We start from the raw sequence: 25,204 nt of genomic DNA, 5'->3' as shown, positions 1-25,204 counted from the left end.
GGGGAAAAATTGCTTAGGGGGATAACAACAAGCATGTTTCATACATCCTGCAAGCAGCCTTTGTTTATTCCATTACACCCCAAGTTTTACAGCAAGCAGAATCTTTACCACTGACATATGGCAAATAATGAGGCAACACAACCTCTTTATATCCCAGAACGCTCCCTGCTAATGAGGGTGCAGGTTGCCACCACTGAACATGACCATCCATGAACATCTTTGATTAGATACTGTTTAGTTGTTGTAATGTATTTCTGGCCTAACTTATATGCTAACAATTGGAACTTTCTTTTCTTAATTATAACATAAAAAAATAATGTTAAATCTTAACTGAAGACAAAATGAGTTGGAGCACTGTCTGAAATAGGGACACTTTACTCATTTAAGCCCCTCAGTAAGCACAAGGTCAATTTACTTTTTCAACAGAGACACATGCACAAACATAAACTCACCATCTCCACATAAGAAAAAAAAATACTATTATGAATGTCAAAACAGCCCATGAACTCCTTTTACCCAAGTCTCAGGATATAAAAGTTTTGACAATATGGAGAGCCTAAGTCCTAATAACACAATTTTAAATAAAGTGGAAGTTTCACTGTTCTATATCAAGGTTTGCTTAGTTGTTTTCTTTTAGCTTGGCCAAAAAGGAAGAAAAAAGTCTAATGCACAGCAAGTAATGGAAGCAAAGCACAGTGATTCTAACCACTGAGCCACAAACCATACAGGGAGTCATGAGAAAAGTCACTTGGCAGTAACAGTCATTCTTCAAATAGAAAATTATCAAGAGTTTGTTTTGGTTTTTTTTCCCTCCTCCAGGCATAGCAGACAAAGTTATTCAATTCTAAGATGTCACTGCCATTAAAAATGATTGATCATTGTGATGACTAATTAACATTTGGTAGGAAAGGTTCTTGACTTTTAGAAGTCGAGTGTATCAGTCTCTGACAAGCACACAGTAGTCAAAATGTTGTCTTTTGAAACAGAGGGTTTCTCCTTTGAAATAAAGGTTTCTCAAGGAAGGTACTATAGTTCATGTTCTAAGTCCAGACCCCCCTTGTCCTCTACAGAGAGGACCACAAAGCTGCTGTCAATCATAAAGAACCAGTCAAACTTTCCTTAGTTTAATTAGAGGTATCACTCTAATCACAGAAAGTAACTGTAAAAACACAGAAAGAAAACAAATCCATGATTACCATCTTAGTAGTTTGTGGATATCGGGCATGGCTCTTTTCTCCAACAAGCCTTTGCCATTAAAAAAGTCAAAGAAATGAGAAGGAAGGTATAAGCTTACTGGAGTCTCAGCTTTCATCTGGGCCCGCAACTTCTCTCTCATTTCTTTCTCATTGAATTTGGCACTTCTTTTTACATAGACTCCTCCATGCTATCAGAGAGAAAAAAAAAGGGGAAAGCATTAAATATTTAAGTAGTTTAAAGTAGAATAGCTGACAGAAGAACAAACAAGAGACAATGACAAGTCATCTTTATGACTCACGCTGCAAATTGCCTACAAGGGTTTCTCTTATCGCAAAAACATGTGAAACTAATTTTACATTTGCATATACTTCAGCTCACAAAATCCGTTTAAATAAAAATCAGATATAAACCTCTCCCAATGCATTAGAGACTTGAAGTGTCTTGTTTAAAGGTGCTAAGTGATTAACTAGAAGATGGCATTAGAAGTCACCCCAGGATATTTATTCCTGGCAATGCTGACATGCAGCTTCATTTGTGTATCAAGGGAAAATCACAGAACTGAAGTTACTCACATGCAAGTACTTACAGGTCAATGCTTTCAATTCTATGTGCCCTCTCTTAAATAGTAACTAATGCAAATACTGGAAATGCAAGTATCGTACTTCTACATACATACTTCAAAATTTATCAATAGCACAAAAGTAACCAGCATAGTTTTTGAAAACCTCCATGCATTTTACTAGAGAACCAGACTTTTAATAAAGAAGTTATATACCAAGAAAATAATTAAATAAGTAAACCAAAATCTTCACAAAGCAAAGAATTTTGTAGAAGTATTTTTACTGAAAATTATTATAAAAAGTAAAACTATGTCCTGAAAGAGATTAATTTTATAACTTGTTGCACACAATTTATCACAAAATTTCAGTAAAAGTACACACAAGAAAAATTTGCCCTATCATTTCCCTCTTCCATCACGTTGTTTTATCTACAGAGAAAGAGTATGTAAACAAACATGCACCAACTATGAACTACTGATACAATGAAGTCTGGAAAAAACATGATTAGCTTCCAAATAACAGAATTTCAGGTTTAAGGTACATTGTTTTCATGGGTTTTCTGACTGACTCCATAACTTGGTAATACTCTTTTCTGTTCACCATGACAATTGGTATTGGGATTTGTCAGACAACTTCTGTTCATTTATGGTTTTGCATGCCCTTAACAGAAAGATGACAGCAAGATTAAAACTCCTAAGAGCTGAGCCTCACTCAAATACCTGATCTCATGAAAAGATACAGTACATGGTAGAATCAGGGCTGGTGGCTGTATGCAGAGCTGTGTCCCTGGCATGGACAGGAATAAAATTGGAAAGGTTAGGAGGAGGAGGGCAGAAGAAGGGGTCATGCAAAGTGCTTTCAGCATTCGCTTTTCATGGTGTGGAGAGATGGCTGCTTAGCTAGTGGTGTTGGATGTGACTTTTGAGTTGTTCTTCAAAGACTGTAGTGACAGGGAACAGAAAGCCAATGACACATTAGCTGCATACTAAATATTCTGTCCTAACTTTATCATCTGTGGTTCCCTCCCAAGGTGAAGTAGGCAGCTCTAGCTCAGCTCTGCTGCTGTGACTGGCAGGGGACCAAAACCATGAACAGAATTCCCCAGCTCACTGAGCTTGGCTGTGGCATGGTGTTGGGACCATCCCACAAGCAGTTTAACAGTTTCAGACAGAAAGCAGCATGAACACAGAAACGTTTCTTCAGCTGTGTAGCAAACAGAGAGCCTTGTTATCTCCACACTCCACATGTAAGACCGTTTTCAAGATCTGACACTATTAAAGGGAAACAGAAGTCTGAAGCAGACTTAAGTCCAGCTGTATTCTGACACCCAACACAATCACCCCTTCCAGGAAGAGCAAACTCAGTTCAGTATGCGAAAAAGTTCATCTACTACATAAGACCTCCATGTAATAGGTAGGTCATCATTCTCTGTGAGCTCAGCTAGGTCAAGCCTTGATAAATGAGCGAAACCTGGAATTCAGGCATTCCCTTACCATCAAATTACTAATCAGTTGCAGTAAACTGGAAAAATACTGAACCAACTTTTCCTTGTTTGATTTGTCAACTTGGACAAATGAAGTTACTATTGGACTTTTTGGTCAGGGACATACACCATGACACCAAAGATAGATCTGGTGCTGCATGTCAGACATTTTAATGCTCAGAAATAGATTTGCACTTCTCAAGTAAATGAGCACAGAGTCATGTAACATAAGAACAGACAAAGTATCACAAGATCAGCGTTCCCTGCATTCACTCCAGCTCCTCCACCATGGCAGGTCCCCATGGCTCAGGGGTACAAAGCTAAAGAGAGGCAGGATATGTGGCTAAAACTCTGGAACAGCCAAAAGGGTACACAAGCTGATGCTGGATAACAGAAAAGATAAAGATATACTCTCTATGATAGAAAGTCAAGATAACTGTGGGGTATCAAAAATACTTTTCAAAATTACATCCCAGCCTCATCAGGGATATAAGATAAATAGGAATGAACTGGATAGTATAAGCAAATAGGAGTGATGGGATGAATTGGTAGAAAATGATAGGGACAAAAAAATTAATTCAGATCCACCCAAAAATAATAAAGACAGCTTTAGGAAAAGAAAAATATTTTACTTAATAAATCAGACTTGGAACATAATAGGTTAATTTAAGTGTTTCTTTTCTTTCCTTGCTATTAGATAGCTGCCTCAAAAAAGAATGCTAGCTATGTGATTGTATACAGCTCAAATTCCCCAACTTGTATTGCATTTCCTTTTCAGTAAGAGATCAAATATATGAACGCTCTTCAAAACAGATTTCTGGAAGTACTGTTTTTAAGGTTATAATTTTTTTCCGCTGTACTTTAAAAGCCCCTCTCTCAGTCAACAATGGATTGTGTTTACAAATATACTTCCTTTGTGCCTGAATTTTGCTCTCCTGGACATCCAGACCACGTTTATTTCCAAACAGGATGTTTACCTGAGGAAGGGAATATGAATTCCGTAAGCATGGCGTAATTATGTGGCTCTGGAAACTTTTAGTGGAGTGTAAGTGACATCACTGACAGAACATCAACAGGAAGGGCAGGAAGTGTTTTATGTTTTTGCACTGTTTGGTGTGATAAAAACAATAAAAATACCTATTAGCTTGCACTGCAGGCCTTCTGCATCCCGTCTCAGTCATTTAGCCATATATGCATCACCACTGCCTGTCAATTGTGTCACTGATTTAAATATATATATAAATGTATATATAATCACTCCCCACTAAATCTTGCAGAAGTTTTATTTTTTGAGGAGTCCAAATCTGAATAGATTTTATTTAATATATACATGTTTTGATTAAAAATGTAGGTAACATTCAGATTAATTTCCACAGGAACCTCCTTTTAACAGTCAATATACAGCTCAGGAAACTGAGCACCGGATATTCCACGTAGCAAAAGTAATTTTCCAAAATCTTGAAAAAATAATTTCCGGAAATCTAGTGATAGTGGATGGAATATATATCCTGTTTGTATTTCAATTAAAGCAGACTTAAATCACCACCACTGTAATGACTAAAGGCAAGGACAAAGCCTATTTCCATGCAGCAGATCAGTCACTTTGGTGGACAAAAAATGTAAAGAAGCATTAAGGGCAAGCATTAGACAACTGAGAATTCAATTTTCTCCTTATGCATACCCTTAGTGAGGTATGACAGAGTCTGACAGTTTGTAGTTATTAAGGGGACAGGGACAGCAGACCTACCAATAAAAGAAATTGCGAACAGTTTTCTCATTTTCTCTGCAGCATACACTTCTCTAAACATACCAATTTTACCAGAAACTATGGCAATCACCCATGCTCCAGCCTAGATCTATAGCCTGCTCACTAAAGTGCTCATTCAACAGACAACAAAGATTTTCAACCATCAAGCTGAAGATATTGGATGTGCTGCAAAGATGAGGGAAAGAGTAAATCCTCCTATTTGGACACACACCTGTAGTTGTCTTCAAACACTCCTTTACAAATTAATATGTTGTTGCAATCATATCCAACATAATATTTTTCTCAACGTTCTCCACCTTCTTGCCCTCTTGGACAGGGCTGACAGTAAATTCAATCAAACTGTCTAATTCATTAGAAATATTTTCCTAAGCATGTGGGGGTTTAGTTTTGTTTTGGTTGGGATTTTGGGTTTTTGTTTGTGTGTTTGTTTGTTTTGTTGTTTTGTTTTGGTTGGTTTGGTTTTTTTTCTTAATTTTTTTGCCTGGGCAATGGGGTGAGGGACAGAAAGCAGATTAATATTCAGAGAACACATGAAGAGAAAATGCAAAAGACAAAGGAGAGAAATCTTATTGAATAAGCACTTTGGAACCACTACCCAAAACTCTAGGCATTTCTATTCTAATAGAAATATTCTAACTAAACACCCATCTAAACCCTGAGATAAGTATCATGAAGCCATTTCTGCTCACCTAGAAAAAGGACAGTACTTCCAAACCCATCCACCTCTACATTTTATTTTGTTTCACATAGAAATAGTTCTGCTTTCAGAAAAAGCAAAGAACAGACATGACAGATTCACAGAGGATTTTAGGGAAGTAAGCAATCTACACTGTTCTCCACCATTTTAGACTGAATATCATATCCACTCAGTATGTTGGCTGCTCAGTGACCATGGCCCACTGTTTCTCAGTAATTGTATAAAATTGATTCACATCAGGTTGAGCTCTCAGACTAGAAAGAACAAAAGGAATATTATGCAGAAAGAGAAGAAAGAAAAAGGTAGGAATACTGTTAGACTCAGGTTTTTGCATAATTGAAGTCCAAAATAACCATCAACATTTTCACGGACGTGGGATCTGCCTTTCCTCCACACTACACTAAAATCCAATTTCTCTCTTTTATATTGTGCTAAAACCCAAACAACTGAAAAACAAAGAAGTACATCAAACAGTAATGCCAATTTCCTTCCAATTTGTAGCATGATACACAGCAAAATGAGTCTGTTTACACCTGCTAACCTTCTGAGAGCATGACTACAAACTGGAGTTTTAGATTGCAAAAAGAACAAAGTTTTAGAATTTTCTGAAATATTTAGAATATTCTGAAATACTCCTAATAGACTCCACAGTTTTAATTCTATTATAAGTATTCATTTAGAAAAGTAAACTGAATTTTTAGTAACTCTTTCTCAACTTAGATACACATCTAACTACTCTGAGTGAAGCCAGTTGTTTTCATGTTCAAATAATTGAATGCCAGCTCAGAACCACACCTTCACAGCATGCATGGAAAACAGGGAGAAAGTACATCTCGCATGTTTGACTCACAAACAGCAAGGAAAGAGTGAAGGCCCACCTGTGAAAAGTACCACCCGTAGAGTGGAAGCCATTTTAAGCCATCCTTCAGGACATAGCGGACGTGCCCGAGAGCGTTCTGCCTGATCGCCAGCATGTCCGCGATAATCCAATCAACTGCAACGACAAAAGCCCAAAGCAATCAGCTAAATTACCTCCTAATTGCCACTGATGAAACTAAAAGTACATGTTGTATGTATAAATGTCATTAAAGGTTTCTGAACTAGAAGTTCTTGCTTGTTAGGGCAAGCCTGGAAAGAGACACAGTAAACAGACAAGCAGATTTTTAAAATCTATGAAAGTGTTAAGCAAAAGAAATACAAACCTGTACACTGATGATTTGATAAATATATTACATTTTCTTTATTTTTTGGCAAATCCCCGTAGATAATTACCTAAAAAAAATTAAAAAATATGCAGTATTACTTTATAATTTACTTTCATTGCATTAGGCAGTGATGAGATCCAAAGCAGTAATAGGCTTTTTACTATGAAAACTGTCAGCAAGTTAGCATCATTAACAGACAAACACCCTATCACTACATCAGTACACCACACAGACAACTGTCATATCAACAAAGCTATAAATATTAATTAATGATGGCTTAAGAAACTTATTCTGTTCTTGTGCCATAGCCCCAGAACTGGATCCATGGAATGTGACCTTCAGCCACAAGCTCCCTACATTAATATAATTGAAGTTAATAAGGAATCACAGACATGTACAAAATAATAATTTAATTTATAGATCTAATGAAAAAGACATGCTTTATCCAGACACCTGCTATCATTCAACCTAAAATGGTAAATTTTCCTGGATTAGATCAAGAACAAAATCTCAACCATTTGCCATTATTTTAACCATCAAGTGTGAACAAAAAAACCATGAGGTTAAGGGGTGCCTTCAAATTAGTCTATGGCTTCCAAATAGCAGTTTTTTTAATATGTTTTTCCTCTGCTACATTAAAGACACACTTCAACCTTGTAGTGTCTCACCCCTGAAAGGCACTGGTCTTCAAGTGAAATAATCTTCTGAGAGCATGACTACAAAACAAGATTCTGATGCTAGAATCTTGGTCACCCTTTTAAAATGGGTTCATTCAATTAATTAATTTCTCATTTTATATTTGAAAATAATTTAAATTCTGAACTGAAGAAACAATTCAGCTATTCAATTACCTTTAATAAACATTTTCATTACTTAATGAAGCATAGTTTTTCTAACCAGTACATTCTAGGTAGGCTTTCACCATTGTTCTGCCAATGGACATACTCCTTGTCTCTAGAAGTTGGCTGTATCAGACATACATGCTACTTTGAAATTATTCCATTTACCAAAAAAGCTAAGTGCTATACTGTTGATCAAGTTTTGTTTTGAAGGCCAAAACCAGATATTGGTGAACTGAGATATTCAGTTAATATGTGAACAAGAGATAATTCAACATAGAGTAAAAGAGGATATAACTTGAATTATTTTTTTCCAAAAATGAAAAAGAAAAGGCATGCCAAATAAATTCTAACTGAACAATATCTGTAACAAGTCAGTGGACAAGTATATTCTGAACAGTATCTGAGAAATTTGAACAAGATTCTGCTATAGGAGTAGTCCTCTCATTGAAGTACCAGAATTTATAACCTTACTGCTGACACTAGGTACCACTCACAGTTTAGAGCAAGGTAGCTGTCTAAGGGTTGACCTTACAGTTCAGGTGCACAAATTCCTCTGAAATAAATCTTCCTACTCTTACTTATAGAGTTAAAACTTCATTTTACAAGTGTATGCTTTCCTAGCACTGTAATGCACAATGTCCATAAATTCTGTTTTCTTTAATTTCAAGTTAAGACTCCACTATGCAGTTTCTGGCAAAGAGAATTTTAGAGTAAGAGAGAAGGCCCAATACAACAAATCATTAAACCAGAAGGTCTTGAATGTTATTTGAGCTTTTCTAAAATGTAGAGAAAAACTAAGAACAAGAGGAAAACAAAACTTGCCCTTGACCCCAAGAGCTGCCCCACACAAGAAACAGGGTTTGAAATACACAATTTATAACTTCAACTTGTAAATATTTCCACTCTAATGTACCAAGTCAAAATCTCAGTGCAATCAGACCCACAATTTAAAGCACTCACTTTGGACTATCACATGTGTAAAAACAAATATAAAGGATCATTCCCATAAAAAAATACATATGCCGGTGTCCGCCAAATATAACAGTTAATCTGTGTAATTTTTTATTTCAGTAAGATTGGATCTAGTTCACTTTTTAACCTCAGAGGAACACCCACTCACTGTTCCTGTAAACAACTTCTATACACAACATTATGGCTTACCCTAAGGGTTAGATGTGTTTACGTGTAATGGACCAAAATCTTTAACTCATGATAAAACACACAGCCAAACTGTTGTACAGAACTAACAAAGAAAAAAAAAGTCTTATTTATATTAGTTCTCATTAAACACACAAAAACTGGATGCTTAATTTCAAAGCAAATGTAAGAATGAGAAAATCTGAAAGCTCTGTGTTGCTTGCTCAGATGGCTCAGTCTAAGAGGATGCACCAGCTTTATCTGCAGCATCATCCACCTCAGCACCGCCCATCTCACAGATCTCCAGGGAAGGCTTACACAGTTCATCAAAGGCCAGCAAACAGCAATTCACCTTAGACACTCTCAGTTAAAGAACTGAGATACAAACTTACAACTGTTACTACAAGTAGCTAAGAATGGCAGCTTCCAGCCGGCAGTCCCAGGAGACACCTACTCTGTGGGCACCCACGCAGCTCTCCCTCTGAGACCAAAGCATTTTTGCTTTATCAGGATTCTGAAAATATTCACCATACACAACAGAAGTGTAACAGTTAAGAGCTTTGAATTCTACAGAATGCCCTTTTCCCTTTGAGATGGTGTCTGAGGAATTAATCTGCCTGCGTATAAGCAGAATAACCTACTCAGGACAAGACTTGAATTTCTGGCCATCTGATGTGTTTAGGTAAACCAGAGCACCTAATGTATATTATAGCTGCAGAAGGAAACAATACAGTACTCTTCTTCATGGCCTCCAGAAAACCTTGGACTCCCTACTGTTTCTCTTAGCTAACTTTGCAGAATTCCTAGCTGTAGAGGCTGTGCAGCCTCTAACTCTTTCTCATTTTTCTGGCACAGATGTTTGGGGGCCACAGTGAATTACAAAATCACAGGATATTCTGAGTTGGAAGGGACCCACAAGGATCCTTGAGTCCACCTCTTAAGTGAATAGCCCATATGGGGATCAAACCCATACCTTGGTGCCTCCAGCCCTGTGCTCTAAGGCAGCACTTGAGTGACTCACCTGGGACAGCAGGGCAGAAACAGGAGTCCACATTGCCCACCTGTATTCAAGCCCCTTTGGATGTAACCTGAAGACATCAGAGTGGCTTAAGGACTCCCAGCCCTCCTCAGAGGAGCAGCGCTGCTCCCAGGATGCACAGAGCATCGGCAGGGCTGGTCTTGCCCCCTGCAGCCAGTGCCGGGGAAGCAGCACAGGACAGGCAGGACATGCTTGGGAGGCAATTTGAATTTTAGTATAGTGTTTCACATATTTCATGCATGGCTGTCCAGACACTACAGTATACATATATTCTACCGATCAGCTTAATGAACTGAAAAGTGCCCTGTCAGCCACAATGAAGCAAGTGAGGAACCTGTTCATTTAGAATAGAATCTGCTGTCAAAAAAAAGGCACAATGAAGTCAAGCAAAGAAAACAAGTCAATAGGGAGAGCAACACAGCAAGCCAAAGTAAGCAGAGACTTGAGGCAAAATGTTTAAAATGCAGATGTACAGTCTAACACTGCAAACATTACTTGTGTACACAACACTGAAATGTGTGCTTTTAGCCAGGTTTTGGTTGTTTAACAGTCCAGTTTGCAATAATGGGTAATACAATTAATGTTAATGTGGGCCTTTCACATCTGTTTACACAGCAGCACTGTCAAACTCAATACAGTGAGGTCTCAAATACAGGAAACTGGATGCTATTAGATCCCTTCTGTGGGAAGGCAGGTACCCAGCTTCCATGGATGCCACACACCAAGCTGTTCACAGGCTCAGCAGCCACAAGACACACCTCAGGGTGTCCTGTCCAGGTGAAGCTTTGATGAATTAGCAGGAAATGACAAGTAGTTCTGCTGGGAGAATGTACTAATTCAGTGATAGGCTGATCTAGGCATGCAAATGGGAGCTCCTGGGTGATCTTCTGGTGACACCAGTTTCAGCTTCCCTACCAGACTGCTTTTTCCAGTGCAACATACTTAACTATGGCTGTACTAATTGTGGTAGCTCACGTAGCAATAGGGAAGAGTTCTGCATGGCAGCCACACCTGAATAACCCATAATATGCACATGTTTTCACTGAAACAAAGTGGACACTCCTAATTTAGAGTTAAGAATTTTATTTCTTGCTTATGAAATCTTTACATACCAAAGAAACTTAAATAGATCATTTAATCACATCCTAGCCCTATCAGCTCAGTAAACACTGCCATGGAAAAAATAACTGTAGGTAAAAGTAATCATACTATCAGAAGATCTGCTTGCAGGTCAACTGGTGATCACATCAAAGTCCTAGCAAAGAGATTAACTTAATATTGTAATTGGATGTGGCTCATAATGGGAGCAGTTAAAAGCTGATCTGCAAGCAGATCTTCTGATAGTGTGACTTCTGCTTCAGCAGCATTAAGGCAATACAACTGGTTATTGCTGGTAAAAACTTGGGCCAACTCATCTGGTGTCTATCAGTCCATCAGCACACTCAGTCTTGGTTCCTCAGACTTCTTAACCCTCCTCCCTTCTCTATTCAAAGATACCAGATGGGAATTAAAGAATGATGTTCCCATCTTTGCTGTCACTTCAACAAAACTTACGTTCACTGGAGTACTTTGTGAAAGCAGAGCACTGTGTTCAGGAAAAACATCAGCTTCAAGCACAGGCAATAGAAACTGGGGAGAGAGATAAAAGCAGGATAACAGGGGAAGAGCATTCCTTCCCTCTTCTGGAGAACAAGTCAAGACATCAACACTTAAAAAGGATCACACAGACTTCCTACTCAGCTGTACTATCCTCACAAAATGCACCTCTCTCCACCTCACTATTTCTTCACGATTAATAATGGGGACTGTGTGCTCTTCAGGTAAAGAGCATCTCTGTTAGCTGGGCACTATACAACATGTCTACTAAAATAAATAGTATCCTAAATCGTATTTCTCATCTGTTTGTTACAAACTCTGGATACAGTTTTCTGGTGAAAGGGTGGAGCTTGCATGACAAACCACCAAAACAACTAGCACTCACCCGGTGCAAGCTGACCTCTGCAGCCCTGCTGCGGGCATCAAAAACCTGCCTCATGTCTCAAGTCCTTTGAGCTCCCAGAGAAAGCACCTCAGACCAGAGAATCTATTTACCCTGTTTGACTAGAAGCAGGCTCAAGACAGGATACAGATAGGGAATCTGTACTTGGGGCTGACGCATTTCTCAGGTTTTCAGCTGTCTTACTATATGAATTTTAAATGTTTATATTTCTTCATAGAAAACAAAGAAGCACTTTTATTCGCATTTAACAGATACAGATTTCACTTCCCTACAGCATAAGGAATATGAATAGAAGAGGAAGGACTTTGATCTTATTAGTTGCATTTTCTCTAGATCTGAAAAAAAAATTTATAAATTTTCTAAAATACCTTTAGGACACATAGCTTTAAGGTAACAATCATACTATTGCTACATGTCATCACCTCTTTAGGGGCCATCTACTCAACACAGAATTGCACAAGTCTGAAGTCTGCTGCTCAGACAGCTCTAGCAAGCTCAGCAGCAAGCCATAAAATCACAAAGCAATCCATTTTATTGAAGCAGAGTTCATTCAAGCATTCTGCAGCTATGTATTTTGCTGGGGTTCAGTGGGAAAAATACCTTGCTAAGAGATTAAACTGTGGAGAATGTTGAAAAGATTCCTATATGTAATGTAATTCAATTTTAAAAAATACATTTGTGACTTGATTCAACAAGAGAGCATAGATCTTTAGAAAATACACTTACTGTCATTTAATTTCCTTTTTGTAAAAAAATTATAGTAGCAAATTATTTAGACTAATTAGGACTAAATCATACCATCAGATGTTAAATTTGAAGCCTGTACATTCTTATTTTCCTACTAGCTTTTAGCCTTATGGTTTAAATTGACAAACTTTCATGAGTGGTTGGTTATACTTCATTCCATGTACTAGATACATGTATAAAAGTCACTTTGTTCTGATGCTGACTGTAAAGGCTTTACAGATTATGAGCTGAAATAAAGATAATTGTCCCCTGTACTCCTTAGTTCTCTGATGAATCCTTAACAAAATTTTTAAAAAGCATCTGTATATCTTAAATGTTCCAGTCTTGATAACAGGATAACCCCCAAGATTTGCCAGGATTTTAAGATTCTGATATCCAAAGTCTGAAAAAAATCCTATTTTCAGTGCCCAAATAATTTACAGATCTTTCTCCAAGTTACTTGCTTTTGGTTACAGTACAGTTCAATGGCACAAATCCACCATTACAATCAGTGACCACCTGGGAAAAATCAAAATTAGAGTACCTAACTTTCATCATAAATCAGCAGTAATGAAATTTAAAAATAATAACTGCCTATACTTCAGACATATTTGAAAGGCAATTATTTATATGACGAAATTTCAACAGGAGTATTTTTCTGAACACTTGGCATTTTGGTATTATATAAAACCTGAACATGTCTTCTACTACAAGAGTGGCAGTAAGTATTGCACCTGTTTCAATAAGAGAAAGTCTCCTTTATAAGCCTTTTGCATCTCTGGAGACTTCTTCATGTACATTTCAGTAATTTCCTTAAAAGAAGGGCAAAAGTGACCCACAGCAAATGTAGCCATTGTTTACTTTATTACACTTCTGTAGTGGAAAATATGTAACATCCATTTAAGCTCACTCGGGAAATACCCTTTGCCCACCACACAAGAGCAGGAAACCTTGTGGCAGTTTGCAGTATTTCCTCCAGCCATAGCTCTTTGTAACAGGAACTTGGCTTTTAAATGCATTGGATTCCACGGAGGAGTTGTTTGCACCTCTACTTGTAATATTGTTACAAGTGTTTGTAGCAAGTAGAGACCGAAAGCTGCTGGGAAGCACTCGGTGAGTTGAACGAATGAGGATGATTATGAAACCTCTCTGGTCTCTGCTTGTGATTGTGGAATAGGATTTCTGAAAGCTTCTCCACACATCCTCAGTAGGTATTTAGAATTTAGGCACTCTGAACTTTCACAGTAAGGCAAAGGAATCACTGCACAGCATAAGAATGAGTAGGGAGATACCTGCAACAATTCTGCCTCCAGAATTGAGCCCAGTAAACTGACCAGCCTCAAAAATCCCCACATTAAAATCACTCTCATCTATCTGCTCACCACCACAGCATGTGAAGGAGCCAGTTCACCTGCAGCTTGCTCGGAACTATGTACTGTTTGCTTACTCAAAAAAACATGTGTACCCCCAGACTCCCATGCAGCCCTATGAAATGGAACAAAGTAACTCTTTGAGTCAAGCCATAAATTCACCAGGTAAAATTATTTCAACTACCACAAAACAGGTTCAAAGCAGTCCAAACTAATATTATTTTAATATCTAGTCACGAACTAAAAAACAAAATTTGACCAAATAATGCATAGTTTATTTTACATTTAAAAAATCAAACTAGCACAAATGCTATTTCCTACTCCCACAGAAGATGTAGTTGTAACAGAGAAGATGACAAGTAGTATATGACAGAAAAGAAATGAACAAAAGAAAATAATTTCCCTGGCATTTTATACAAATCCCTTCATAGGATTCAAACTGATAGAAGAGAGATTAAAGAGTGTTTTTCCCCTGAGAAGATATGCTTCCTCATAACTGTAATGTCAAAATCCCTGACATCTGAGCCTACTTTATCTAACACAACTAAGACTGAAAAAAAGAATACTCCACCTGCAAGCCTATGGCAAAAAGTTTGAAATAAGTGCACACAAATGTTTAACTATGAACAGAATCTTCTGTTAGCAAGAACAGTGTCTGATGGTAGAGTACCAGGAGAAAAAACATCTAAATTAACAATCATCCTTACATAAAGTATCTGGACATATTATGTAAGCAGAAGAAAAGGGCATGGAAGAGCACTGTAAAACTCCACAGCCCAGCATCTACCAGAACACAGCTAAACACAAAAAGAGTATAGTGTATAAAACTAATGCTGGCTAAAAAAAATCAATAAATATCACTTTTATTTTCAAATGTAACAAATTATGCTAAGTCAGGACAAATTTAATGAAAAATCCACATACCAAAAATATTAAGATATTAAAAATAAAGTATATTTAAATAGAAATTTTTAAAACCAAACTATAAGATTGCAAAACTTACTGGTCAAATACTTGGAATCAGAATTTGTAAGAGCACTCAAACTTGCTCTTTGACTCCTTAGCTTTTCCTACCTGACACATACTTTCTAATATTTTCATAAGTACATGCAGCTAACTTAAAAATGTAAACACGCATTTTTTAAATTGTGGACTGAGACAGATAAGGCTGATATAAAATTCAGATTCAGTTGTGACTTGCCATTTATGAAACATATGCTAGGCAAATCTCCACACAAAGCTACTAGTTTATGAACCCAAGCAGCAGTTTTGGTTCAGGTAGCTGATACTTGATTTCTAAAAATGCTAACTAGACCTCAGTTTTTATTTATTTTATTTTTCATATATCAGGCAGTAAGTGGAGGATGATCAGGACAAGCACTGAATGCAGAACCTCTCCATCCCAAATTCTTTCCAGATTGCCCCAAAGCCAGATCTGCAACAGACTGGAACTCTCAATGGTATATTGTTGAACAAGAGTCCTGAAGGACACCGCTTTCACCTTCAGATCTACAGTCAAAGGCAGAGAATAAAAATGAAGATATATGCAAATATTTGGTTTGCAATATCTAAAACAGAAAGAGCACAAAGTTAACACACCTAATCTATTTTTGCTACCTCATACCACAGATGAACGTAAGAGTCTAAAATTAGGCATGCATCTCAATTTGAGAGCTGCATCCCTCAGGCTTAGCAGGTATCACTTAATTTCTGTTCTAATAACACAGAGAACTTAGCTGTGTACTACAAAAGACATATATGCCTGGAAACAGCTGTGCACTGAAATCTCTAATGAAATGAAGCACGGTAAACCTTCTTAATGGAGCCAGAAAAATTTCATCACAGCAGAAAAATTTCACTGGGCTTCTTTCAAAAGTTTATCACACAAACATGATACGCTTCCCTACCTTCTCCTAGTTTCTTTTCAGTCTTTGCATTGCACCAGTCCCCACATTTCTATCACTTCCCCAAGACCTTTACTTCATTATTTCCACCATCACAATTAAGTTACAAGCATGATTATTTTAACCTCTCAACACACCTCACAAGAACTAACAGTTTCACAAAGCAGCAATGTAAGCAGGTACTAACTGGGGTTACTGCCACAAGCTACATGAACCACGAAAGCTTGAGCCCTCAGAGGCTACTCAGCTCCAACCTGAGCTTAGAGGTTTGCCTTGATGGCAGCTCTGCACATTCCTGCTCAGCTCCCACACCATTCCAGAATCCTCCCACTCCTGAGCACAGGCAGGAGAGCTCAGGAAACTCAAGAGCAGGCTCATATACCCAGGCTCATGCCAAAATGCAACTGCCAGCACTTTCCTTCCAAACACAACTGAAGAAGGGTGAAAAGTTCTGTTTCCTTTGGACGTTCTGGTTATGCCACTTGCCTGGGAATGGGTTCTCATCTAAAGAGAAGCCAAACCCTATCACTCACATCTACTGACAGGAAGCAGTCAGAAACCAAACCTTCACCCTGCCATGCTGAAGCCTGGTGATGATACTTCCCCCAGCTCAGAGAGGGAAGAACCAAGTTCCTAAGAGATGACAAACTACCCCACCAACAGCAACCAAAGCACCTCCTTGTATGCTGCAACTTGGCTGTCAAACTTGCACTGCCTCTTGCCTTCCCACTTCCACCTTGGGCCCTCAAGAATTACCTGTTGGACAGCTGAACAGCTTCAATAGGAAAAGCAAGAAGTAAGTAAAGATTATCTTGTCTGGGAAGGTTGCTGACCTGGGAACAGAGATGGGCACAGACACTCACTTGCATTGCAAATTGGTCAACAGCTCCAAGGCTAAGCATCCATCCAAATCTCAGACACCACGCTCTCCTCACACATTTCCTAGGAAGCCAAGGTATGAAAAAGATCCCAGGTTCTACTCCACTGGAAAGTATTGTCAAGAGTTCTGCAGTACATTTGCTCCACAAAGTTTTACTTTGCTCTAAACCTAAGTAGTTTTCAACCCTACTGAGACACAGCAAGTCCAAGCTTCAATATCAATCCAGGAAGCACTTCACACTGTTGAACAAGCATCTCTTGTATTTTAAAAAATAATTGTTTAGCTCTAGTAAACAACACCGAGGTATTATCTGATTCTTACAGCCCTTCCAGAGTCCTGTAAAGACAACAAAACCCAGAATTTCATAATGTCTTTAATAAAAACACCACTTCCAAAAAATTCTATTCATCAGGAAGTGGGGGTAGAGAACACAGCAGATACAAGTGCTGAACAAAATCCTTGAGCATTAATTCAATTATGGATTTCATTCAATTGTCAAAACCTTTCAGATGAAAATGATCCTTTAGGAAGCAGTCTGAGTGATGATTTCTTTATTATTTCTTCACCAGCATTCAGTACAAAATATCAAACACAATTACAACAAAAAAAGTTGAAGAACATTTAGTCCTCATCTGATCTGAAACATGTGCACAATCACAATAGGCATTAATTTCATCACCCTGACAGCAACTGGGATAAGACGCTCAGGGTCAGAGAGAGATGAGAGCATTTATCATATTGAATTACCAGTCCTTTCAGCCCTTCAACCATTCTAATCACACACATATTTGCAGCCATCCTGGTTTTCACATTCTATGGCAAGATTCAACTGTTTATAGCCTGTTTGAAATGGAAGAGACCAGACTTCCCTGACACAGTAAAGAGAAAAGTAGTAACAAAACCACAGTTCATCAGCTCCTTGATGATTCAGAAACCTGGGGCCAAACCAACTATTGGCACCCGCAGATGGAAGTCCTCCGAAGTGCATGAATTCTACCTGCTTGTACCAGGGACTGCTCTAACCCATCACTGAAAAAATTAACATCCTTTGCTTGCTGAGACTCTCTTTACATAGAATCTTTTTCACTTTATACAATATTCCTCCTAGAAAACAGTACCAGGGCACCTGCCGCCTCTTATGGCAGGATAGGCGAGAGGTAACACAGGGCCAAAGCAGGGACGTTCTCTCTGTGCCACTTTCCAATACCCCTTCTACACATTTCATTACTCTGAGTATATAATCCTAGAGATTATTGAGGAGCACTGTCACAAGGCCACAGATTAATTAATTTAATATATTTACAGCTGCTTAATAGAATTCATGGATGCCCACTAAACTGTAATTGCACTGACAAATTTACACAGTGTTATAGGATTTCACTTTATAGTCACACTGGCTTTGTCAAGTTTACCTCACAGCACTGGGATGTTGTTGTTGCTTTCTGTACTCTCAGTACTGGTTCTTCAGTCTTCTACTGCCAACTCTTGCATGACAGTCAGCAAAAAGGACTATTTTTGGCAATTCGTTAATGAATTCTAATATTATTGGAAAACCTAAACTGATGCCAAGGAAGCTTGAGTTCTCTCAGGCTTTGTAAAACAAAATTGTTTCAATGGAAAAAAAGAGTCTGACAAAAATTTAAAAAGAGAAAGTATTTACAACTAAATACTTTTTTACTTACCAAGTAAAAAACTTTTACAGTTACTTCATGAGCCACTCTCTAGGACCTAAAATATCCAGAGCTCACAGCAGTTGTAGCTCTGGAATTATTTTATATCTCAAGGCAAATACTTAAGAGAAAGAGAAAGACTAATATTTCAAGATTTTCTATCATGCAGATCAGCTTATCACCTTACTTAGTTACGTTTCAAAACAGAGGAGTTTGCTATAAAGATTAAAAGCCTTCCTAGCATGAACTACAGTTTTTGTTTTTAAAGAATTTGTTAAGAACATCCAAGTCAAGAAGAACAAAGAAAAGAAGAAAAATACACTTGTGCATACAGCTGTTAGGGGGAGACAGATTTAGATACTTAATGGATTAACAGCAAATGATAGAGAGAAACATCACCTCTTGACAAATAAATAAATAGAAAACAAATATCACAATAGTATTTGAATAAAAATATAGTCATCCATGTTTATGATTGTAACCAACTCTACCTTATTAATACCCACTCACATTACTGGGAATTTTGGAAAATTATTTTAAGATCAGACACTTCAAATATCCACAACTGGTTCAGCATGTTCTTGTATTGAAAAACCACAAATACCTTAAGTGTAAAACCAAAGAATGCTAAACAGTACATAACATTAAAGACATTTTAAATACAGTAAGGCAGCAATAGTGCTAAAAGTCACTTAAGCATCTGTAGAATCCTAACGACTTGAGTGAGACTACAAGTTCCAGTATTCTGATGGATGAGGTTGTCTCCTATTTATTCAGGCACAAAAATAAACATCCCAACAATCTTCAATCGATTGAGTAAATTAATAGACTTGAAAGAGATGCAGAATTCCTCCCTGCCATGGCTCTTATGGTGCCTTAATGTTGGTGGAACCCTACAGCTGTCTTTATGAAGCTACTATTTTTGCTGGTTTATTGGAATTAAGTTTAATGATGCTACACTTCTGCATCTAATTTCATGCCTGAAGACAGCCCATCCACAGCAGGTCTCAGGTTACCATCCCAATCTCACACACTCAGGCACATGGTTAACTTTCCACTGTGAGTTTCAAGTTAAAACACGTGCAGCGTTCACTAGAGTAGGTCTAAAAAGACACCCTGTTTCTCTCCCTTAAACAAGTGGGGACTATCTTCCAGTTAAATGACACATGGATCTATAGCTCTTACCTCTCTACACATGTATTGTATTTTCCAAGCTTTTATTTACCTTCCAGTCATGGTTACTATTTTATTTATCTATGACACATGCCTCCTCCTCCACAGTTTCTTATCATTATTTGTTGCTTACTGTGACAAAGCATCTCTATTTCAATATTCTCCTAATTGATCTCCTGTTAGTGGCTTATAATTGATCATCACCATTTTTCTGTTTGTATGAAGTTAATCAATGCAATGAAACAGAGGCCAACAGATGATGGCCGCCTTGCTGTTTATTTTGGTTAGCATTTTCCTTTCTTTAATGTCACAGGCATTTTTTGGATAAAAGTTCTTTTTAAAAACTCTAAGTGTTTGGTACTGTCTGCACAGCAGTTGTAGGCAGCCTGAGTAGCTTTTTCATTACAATTTATACACTAATTTTTGGCTCTCATTCTTAGAATAGATCAAGTTAAACTTCTATACTACTACTTTCAGCACTTAATGACCAAAGTGTGTTAATACACATTAAAGTATCTGCACTAGAGACACTACATAAAAGAGAAGGCAGCTAAAACTATAAGTACCTGTGAACTACTGCTCCTTCTTCCTTTTTGGTTTTTTTTTAGTATATCAAACACAACACAAGTTAGTTTATTTGGACAAGAGGTAAGGCAAAGCTACATAAATTACAAGCTGAATCAAAAACTACCACCAAAAGAAGATCTTGCTCAGTTTTGTATCTGTTCTATTACTCTGATGTCAAACTGCAACTCTTGTATCTTTAGCTGGCTTAGTGGGTTTCCCAAGAGTCATTATGAAAGCAAGGCCTACAACTGCACTCAAGAGTGGAAACTAGGGGAGATCCAGCCTGATTCTGAAAGAAATGCTTCATTACAGAGTGGAAAAAGGCCTCAGCCATGAATATGAGAAGACCTCATTTGTACGAGCTCTGTCACCTGTCAGCATATATTGCTATTCTTTGCTCTCAAGCACCTAAAGCTGACTCTACCCTCAAACAGCCTTCTGGATATTAAAAATATTTTGAAGGTCATGTTTAGACACAGGAAGCACCTGTCATTTATTATTTTTAACATGCACAATTAAAAGTCTCCTTGCCTACTTTCCAAATTACAGACAAATACGTAACCTCTCAAACACTGAGCACTTTGTGAGGTATTATCACCTGAATGCAAATACCCGTCTGATCATACAAGAGAGGCCTCCAATTTCAACTTATTAACCTGAAACCGAGATCCTGAATAATCACAATCCATGACTGATCCAAAATTTAAGGGCCAAAGAGTGACATGAGGCAGACTGCACAAAAACTAAAAATCTGTAATAAAGAAAAGATTAAGTAATCTATTTATTAAAAACTCGTACGTGTATTATGTACAATTATAGCTGATGGCAGCTTTCTCATCTGCTGCCAATTTAATGCTACAGATGTGCAGCACAGGCCACAGGGGTTCAAAGTGTGCAAAGGCGTCTGCCATTCAAGTGCTGATAGAGCACGACCGGTGTCGCATCTCTTCCGTTTCCCGACCTGCAAAACGAACACAACACCAACACTCCGTGAAAAGCATCACCAGAGGAGCAGCGGCGGCTGCGGAACGAGGCGGATCCTCTGCGGTGCCGGGCCCAGGCCACGGCCGCACCTGCCCGCGGGCCCCACGGCGGCCGGCCCGGGGGACGAGTCCGGAGCCGGCACCACCGCCGGAGCCCCCCTGCCCTGCCCGGCCCAGCCCAGCCGGCTCACCTGCACGCCCGTGTAGTTCTCGAAGAAGAAGAGAACCATGCTCTGGTAGATGGTGTACAGCCGGTCATCCACCTCGCGGTAGAAGCGGGCGGGCAGCACGGCGGAGAGCAAGCGCCAGGCGCCCCAGGCCAGCATGTAGGTGGGCGCCGTGCCCATCATGACGGCGGCGGGCAGCACGTAGCGCATGGAGTAGGTGTGCAGCACCAGCGACAGCAGCATCTTCCCGCTGCCCCCGGCCTCACCGGGACACCCACATGGGCGGCGCGCTCACACACAGCCCCGCAGCCCCGCCGCCCGCATCGCCCGCCGCGCCGGGCACACCCGCCAGGCGGCCGCGAAGCAGCAGCAGCGGCGGCGGCGACCGCGGCCGGGAGGGACGGGGAGAGAACGCGGCGTGAGAGGACACCGGCTCACGGCTCCCGCAGCGCCGCTGCCGCCACCATCTTGCCCGGCGGAGGCGGAGCCGCGCCGCAGGAAGGCGGCCCCGGCCCCGGCGCTTCCGGGCGGGCGGGAGGGGCCGAGCTGGCGCCGGGCCGGGCCCGGGACCGGCCCTGAGAGCAGCCCCCGGCCTGGGGCACCGGCTCTGTCCGCGTCCCCCCCACCCCTCCCGGCCGCATCCCTATCGCTCCCCATCCAGAACCGGCAGTAGTGGGGGCCGGGCTGCTCGGCTCCGTGCAAAGCGAGACGCACGTGTTTATAACTGATGAGCTTAGTTTGTGTTAATTATATCTTAGCATAGGTTCGAAGAAAATTTAGTCCTTTTTCCTGGCCGTCCCCCGCCCCCTCCCCACCCTCGCACTTTCGGCCTGTGAGTCCAAAGTGGAGCAGTAAAGCGCAGCTCTCCCTTTGCCAGCTCCAGGCGCAGCGATGCTCAGGGTTTAGGAGGCATTTCACGTGCCTCGCACTAGCAGGCAGCTGCCTGCCTCGCCTCGCTCCTCTCACCCTCGGTCTCTGCCCCCCAATACCCTGTTGGCAGCAGAAGCCAGAGGCACCATCTGCTTTTGAAGAAAATGCAAGAGGTCTTGCAGAAAACAGTCGAATAACCTTCCCAGAAGAAATTGCTCATTGAGCTCTAGGATGTAGTGAAGTGTTTATTCCTTGTCTCTAAAAAATAAGTTATATCCTGAAGCTTGTGGAGCTCTCACTGTTTTGAAAGAAGTGGGTGTGCAATACGTTCTGCTAAGAACTGCTTCCTTTGCCAGGTTTTAACTGGGACAGGCTTTGTCCTTTGCTGTTGTTGACCTCCTGCTAGTTGGTTTTTAGTGTGCATTGAAAATGGCATCCTTCAGTTCATTAGTCTTAGGTATAAAAAGACATGTCTTTACCAGTTTTAGAATGTTTCATTTTTATTCCTTTGTATGTTTTTCACCATATTACAAAGATGGCCTGTATTTTCCTTGGTGTATTTTACATTACAAGTTTTCCTTTTTTGTTACTGTTTGAATTTTATTTTCTCCTTCCACTTTATGCTTTTTCAGCACTCTTAATCTTTTACCATCCCATACCACACACACATGCCCATGTTCACACACTTTGTTTCTGCGTTTCTTAACTGGATATTTTCTACAGGTTCCTTTAATGTATTTTCTCTCTTTGTGAAGTATATATTATCTGACATATAGACACCATTTTAGTTACATAAAAGGTACAGAGTCCATGTACTTGGGCTTAGGGCTTGATTTACTAGTGTAATTACATCAGTATGATGTTGTAATATAGGGTTGTAATGTCTACAACTGAATGAAACTCAAACTTTTCCGTTCGAAAAACAAATATACCACAGTGATGAGATCTGGGACACTGCCACCAAGTCCTTGCTTTTCTTGATTCATAGTTGCTTTTTATTACAGATCCCTCTGAATTGTGCCACGGGAATTTCAATACTGGTCTTTCACATTATAGACGTCAGAGGAAAATAAGAAGAATGTTCTGATGTTTGCTATAACTTGTCATTTCTAGTCCTTCGAAAGCGTAGGCCCCAATAACACCTCCTTTAACCAAAATGCTCTCTGGGCATTTTACTTTCAGGTGGAAGAAGAAAAATCACCCAATTTAGGGCAATTAGTACTCCCCAGTTCAGATATTAAGACTTCAAACCTGGTTTTATTTTCTTCTGTATAACAACCTTGATATTTAAAATAACAAACAGTGTTTCCCCTCTGAAATTTTGGAGGAAAAGCATTGGTGAGCCATCTGTAAGGTGCTCAGTCTATTTTGTGTGAGCATAATTATTTGGTATGAACCTGATTATTCTAGTGTTTCAGGTTATTCTGCTGGTGGTTGCCACACCTAAAGTGGCCAAGCTCACCAAGCTCTGGGAAAAAATCAGACGTTAATCTGATAGTGAAAAATATCTGTGACTGCCTCTAGAAGGAACCACAAACTGTGTCGATAAGGGCCAGCTCTGAACGTCAAGGGAGTTTCCTCTTTTGCTACTCACAAAACCATGTTTCACAATTCCATCACCTACTCACTTTACTTGTCAACAGACTAAGGAAAGGCAGGTAACATCAGATACAAATCAGTGTCCCTTGAGCTTTAAAATTTAAACCTTTACAGATGGTCCTATCTTCAACAATAACCTGGAAGATGATGTATTGGTATCAGTTCTGTTGTTAAATGAGATAATGTTGATAAAAGAGACACAGATATTAAGGCCAAAGGTCTAGAGCCAAATAATTCCTGAATTCCTAGAGTCAAGGACTTTGACTGGGAGCTTGGGCTTGCTATGAAGTGCATGTCATGTGGGGAGCTAAGCAGTGCATAATAGGATCCATGGCCATCATCAGTCTGTGCAGAAAGTTGATTGCAGTTAGCAGACTCAGTATGTGTTTGTATAGGGTCAGGTAAACCCAAACACTGAGGACAGTGGCCTGAGTATGGTCTTACAAGTTCTCATTCTGTATTTCAGAAGCACATGTGTCCACTTGAGACACACAATGTGTTACAAAGTTTGGTAACACACTTTTTAAAATGTGGCTAGAGAAGATACTAACAGACTTCAAGGGACTGGATTAGACATGGATTCAGTTTGTTGAGGGTATCAAACTCATACCTCTCATCACTGAGGTGGGTGACCTGCAGGGTAAGAGTAATGAACATCTCTCATGTTGAAGGTGCATTTTTGTAGTAATTGTTTAATGTGACATAAAAAAATAATTAGCCTAGATTACAATTAGACTGGTTTAGACAAGTAGACTTGTTTAGATTACAGGTCCTCTAGATGCGTGCCTTTTTCTAACAATGGCCATGACCTTCTGCATCTGTCTGCATTTGCTCAAGGAAATGAAGACTTCCTTGAATCCTGCAATCCTCTCCAACCTCAGGTGAGAAATGTAGCAGTTCCTCTCCATCCCTGACTCTGTCCTTGCAGGGCTCCTTCTGGTTCCTCTGCCCCACTGGAAGCCCTGGCTCCCCTCACACAGAGCATAAGGCTGCACAATATCTGACTGGTCCACCTCAGCAACGTGTCTACATGCCTGTGTTCCACTCGTTCCATTCCTTACTTTCAGGTCCTGCCCAGAAAGGATGTCTCTTGCCACCAGAAAAGGAGGAATCACACTGGACCAGCTTGTATTCTGAGCTAGTTCTTGAGGATGTTTCCTGGGTGGCACTGGGCATGGATGTGGTTATGGTGGGATTTACACAGTCTTATGCTTGCAGTGATAGGGAAACAAGTTCAGCTTCACACTAATTGAGGCATGTTTCAGCTCTTCCTGTCTCCCAGGAGATTCCTTCTTATGGATTTGGTTATAATTTTTGCCTCTACAAATCAGATACAGATGAAGTAAGGATGTGGCAATCTTCTTCCAA

The 25,204-nt window shown here is 39.6% G+C and overlaps 1 protein-coding gene across 1 annotated transcript in view; it reads right to left on the bottom strand.

The window, feature by feature from the left end:
- AGPAT5 (1-acylglycerol-3-phosphate O-acyltransferase 5) overlaps window positions 1-21,833 on the bottom strand; it is a 54,296-nt gene extending 32,463 nt beyond the window's left edge. The window contains exons 1-4 of the mRNA XM_036380099.2: window positions 21,392-21,833; window positions 6,908-6,977; window positions 6,584-6,699; window positions 1,295-1,384 (exon numbers count right to left, since the gene is read on the bottom strand). Of these exons, the coding sequence (XP_036235992.1) occupies window positions 1,295-1,384; window positions 6,584-6,699; window positions 6,908-6,977; window positions 21,392-21,610 (495 nt within the window). The 5' untranslated portion in view covers window positions 21,611-21,833. The remainder of the gene's footprint in view (window positions 1-1,294; window positions 1,385-6,583; window positions 6,700-6,907; window positions 6,978-21,391) is intronic.
- Between the last annotated feature and the right edge of the window lie 3,371 nt (window positions 21,834-25,204).

The sequence above is a fragment of the Molothrus ater genome, chromosome 3, assembly GCF_012460135.2.
Source record: "Molothrus ater isolate BHLD 08-10-18 breed brown headed cowbird chromosome 3, BPBGC_Mater_1.1, whole genome shotgun sequence".
Lineage (NCBI taxonomy): Eukaryota > Metazoa > Chordata > Aves > Passeriformes > Icteridae > Molothrus > Molothrus ater.
Note: the sequence above shows the minus strand (reverse complement) of the source record. Positions and strands in the feature narration are given on the sequence as shown.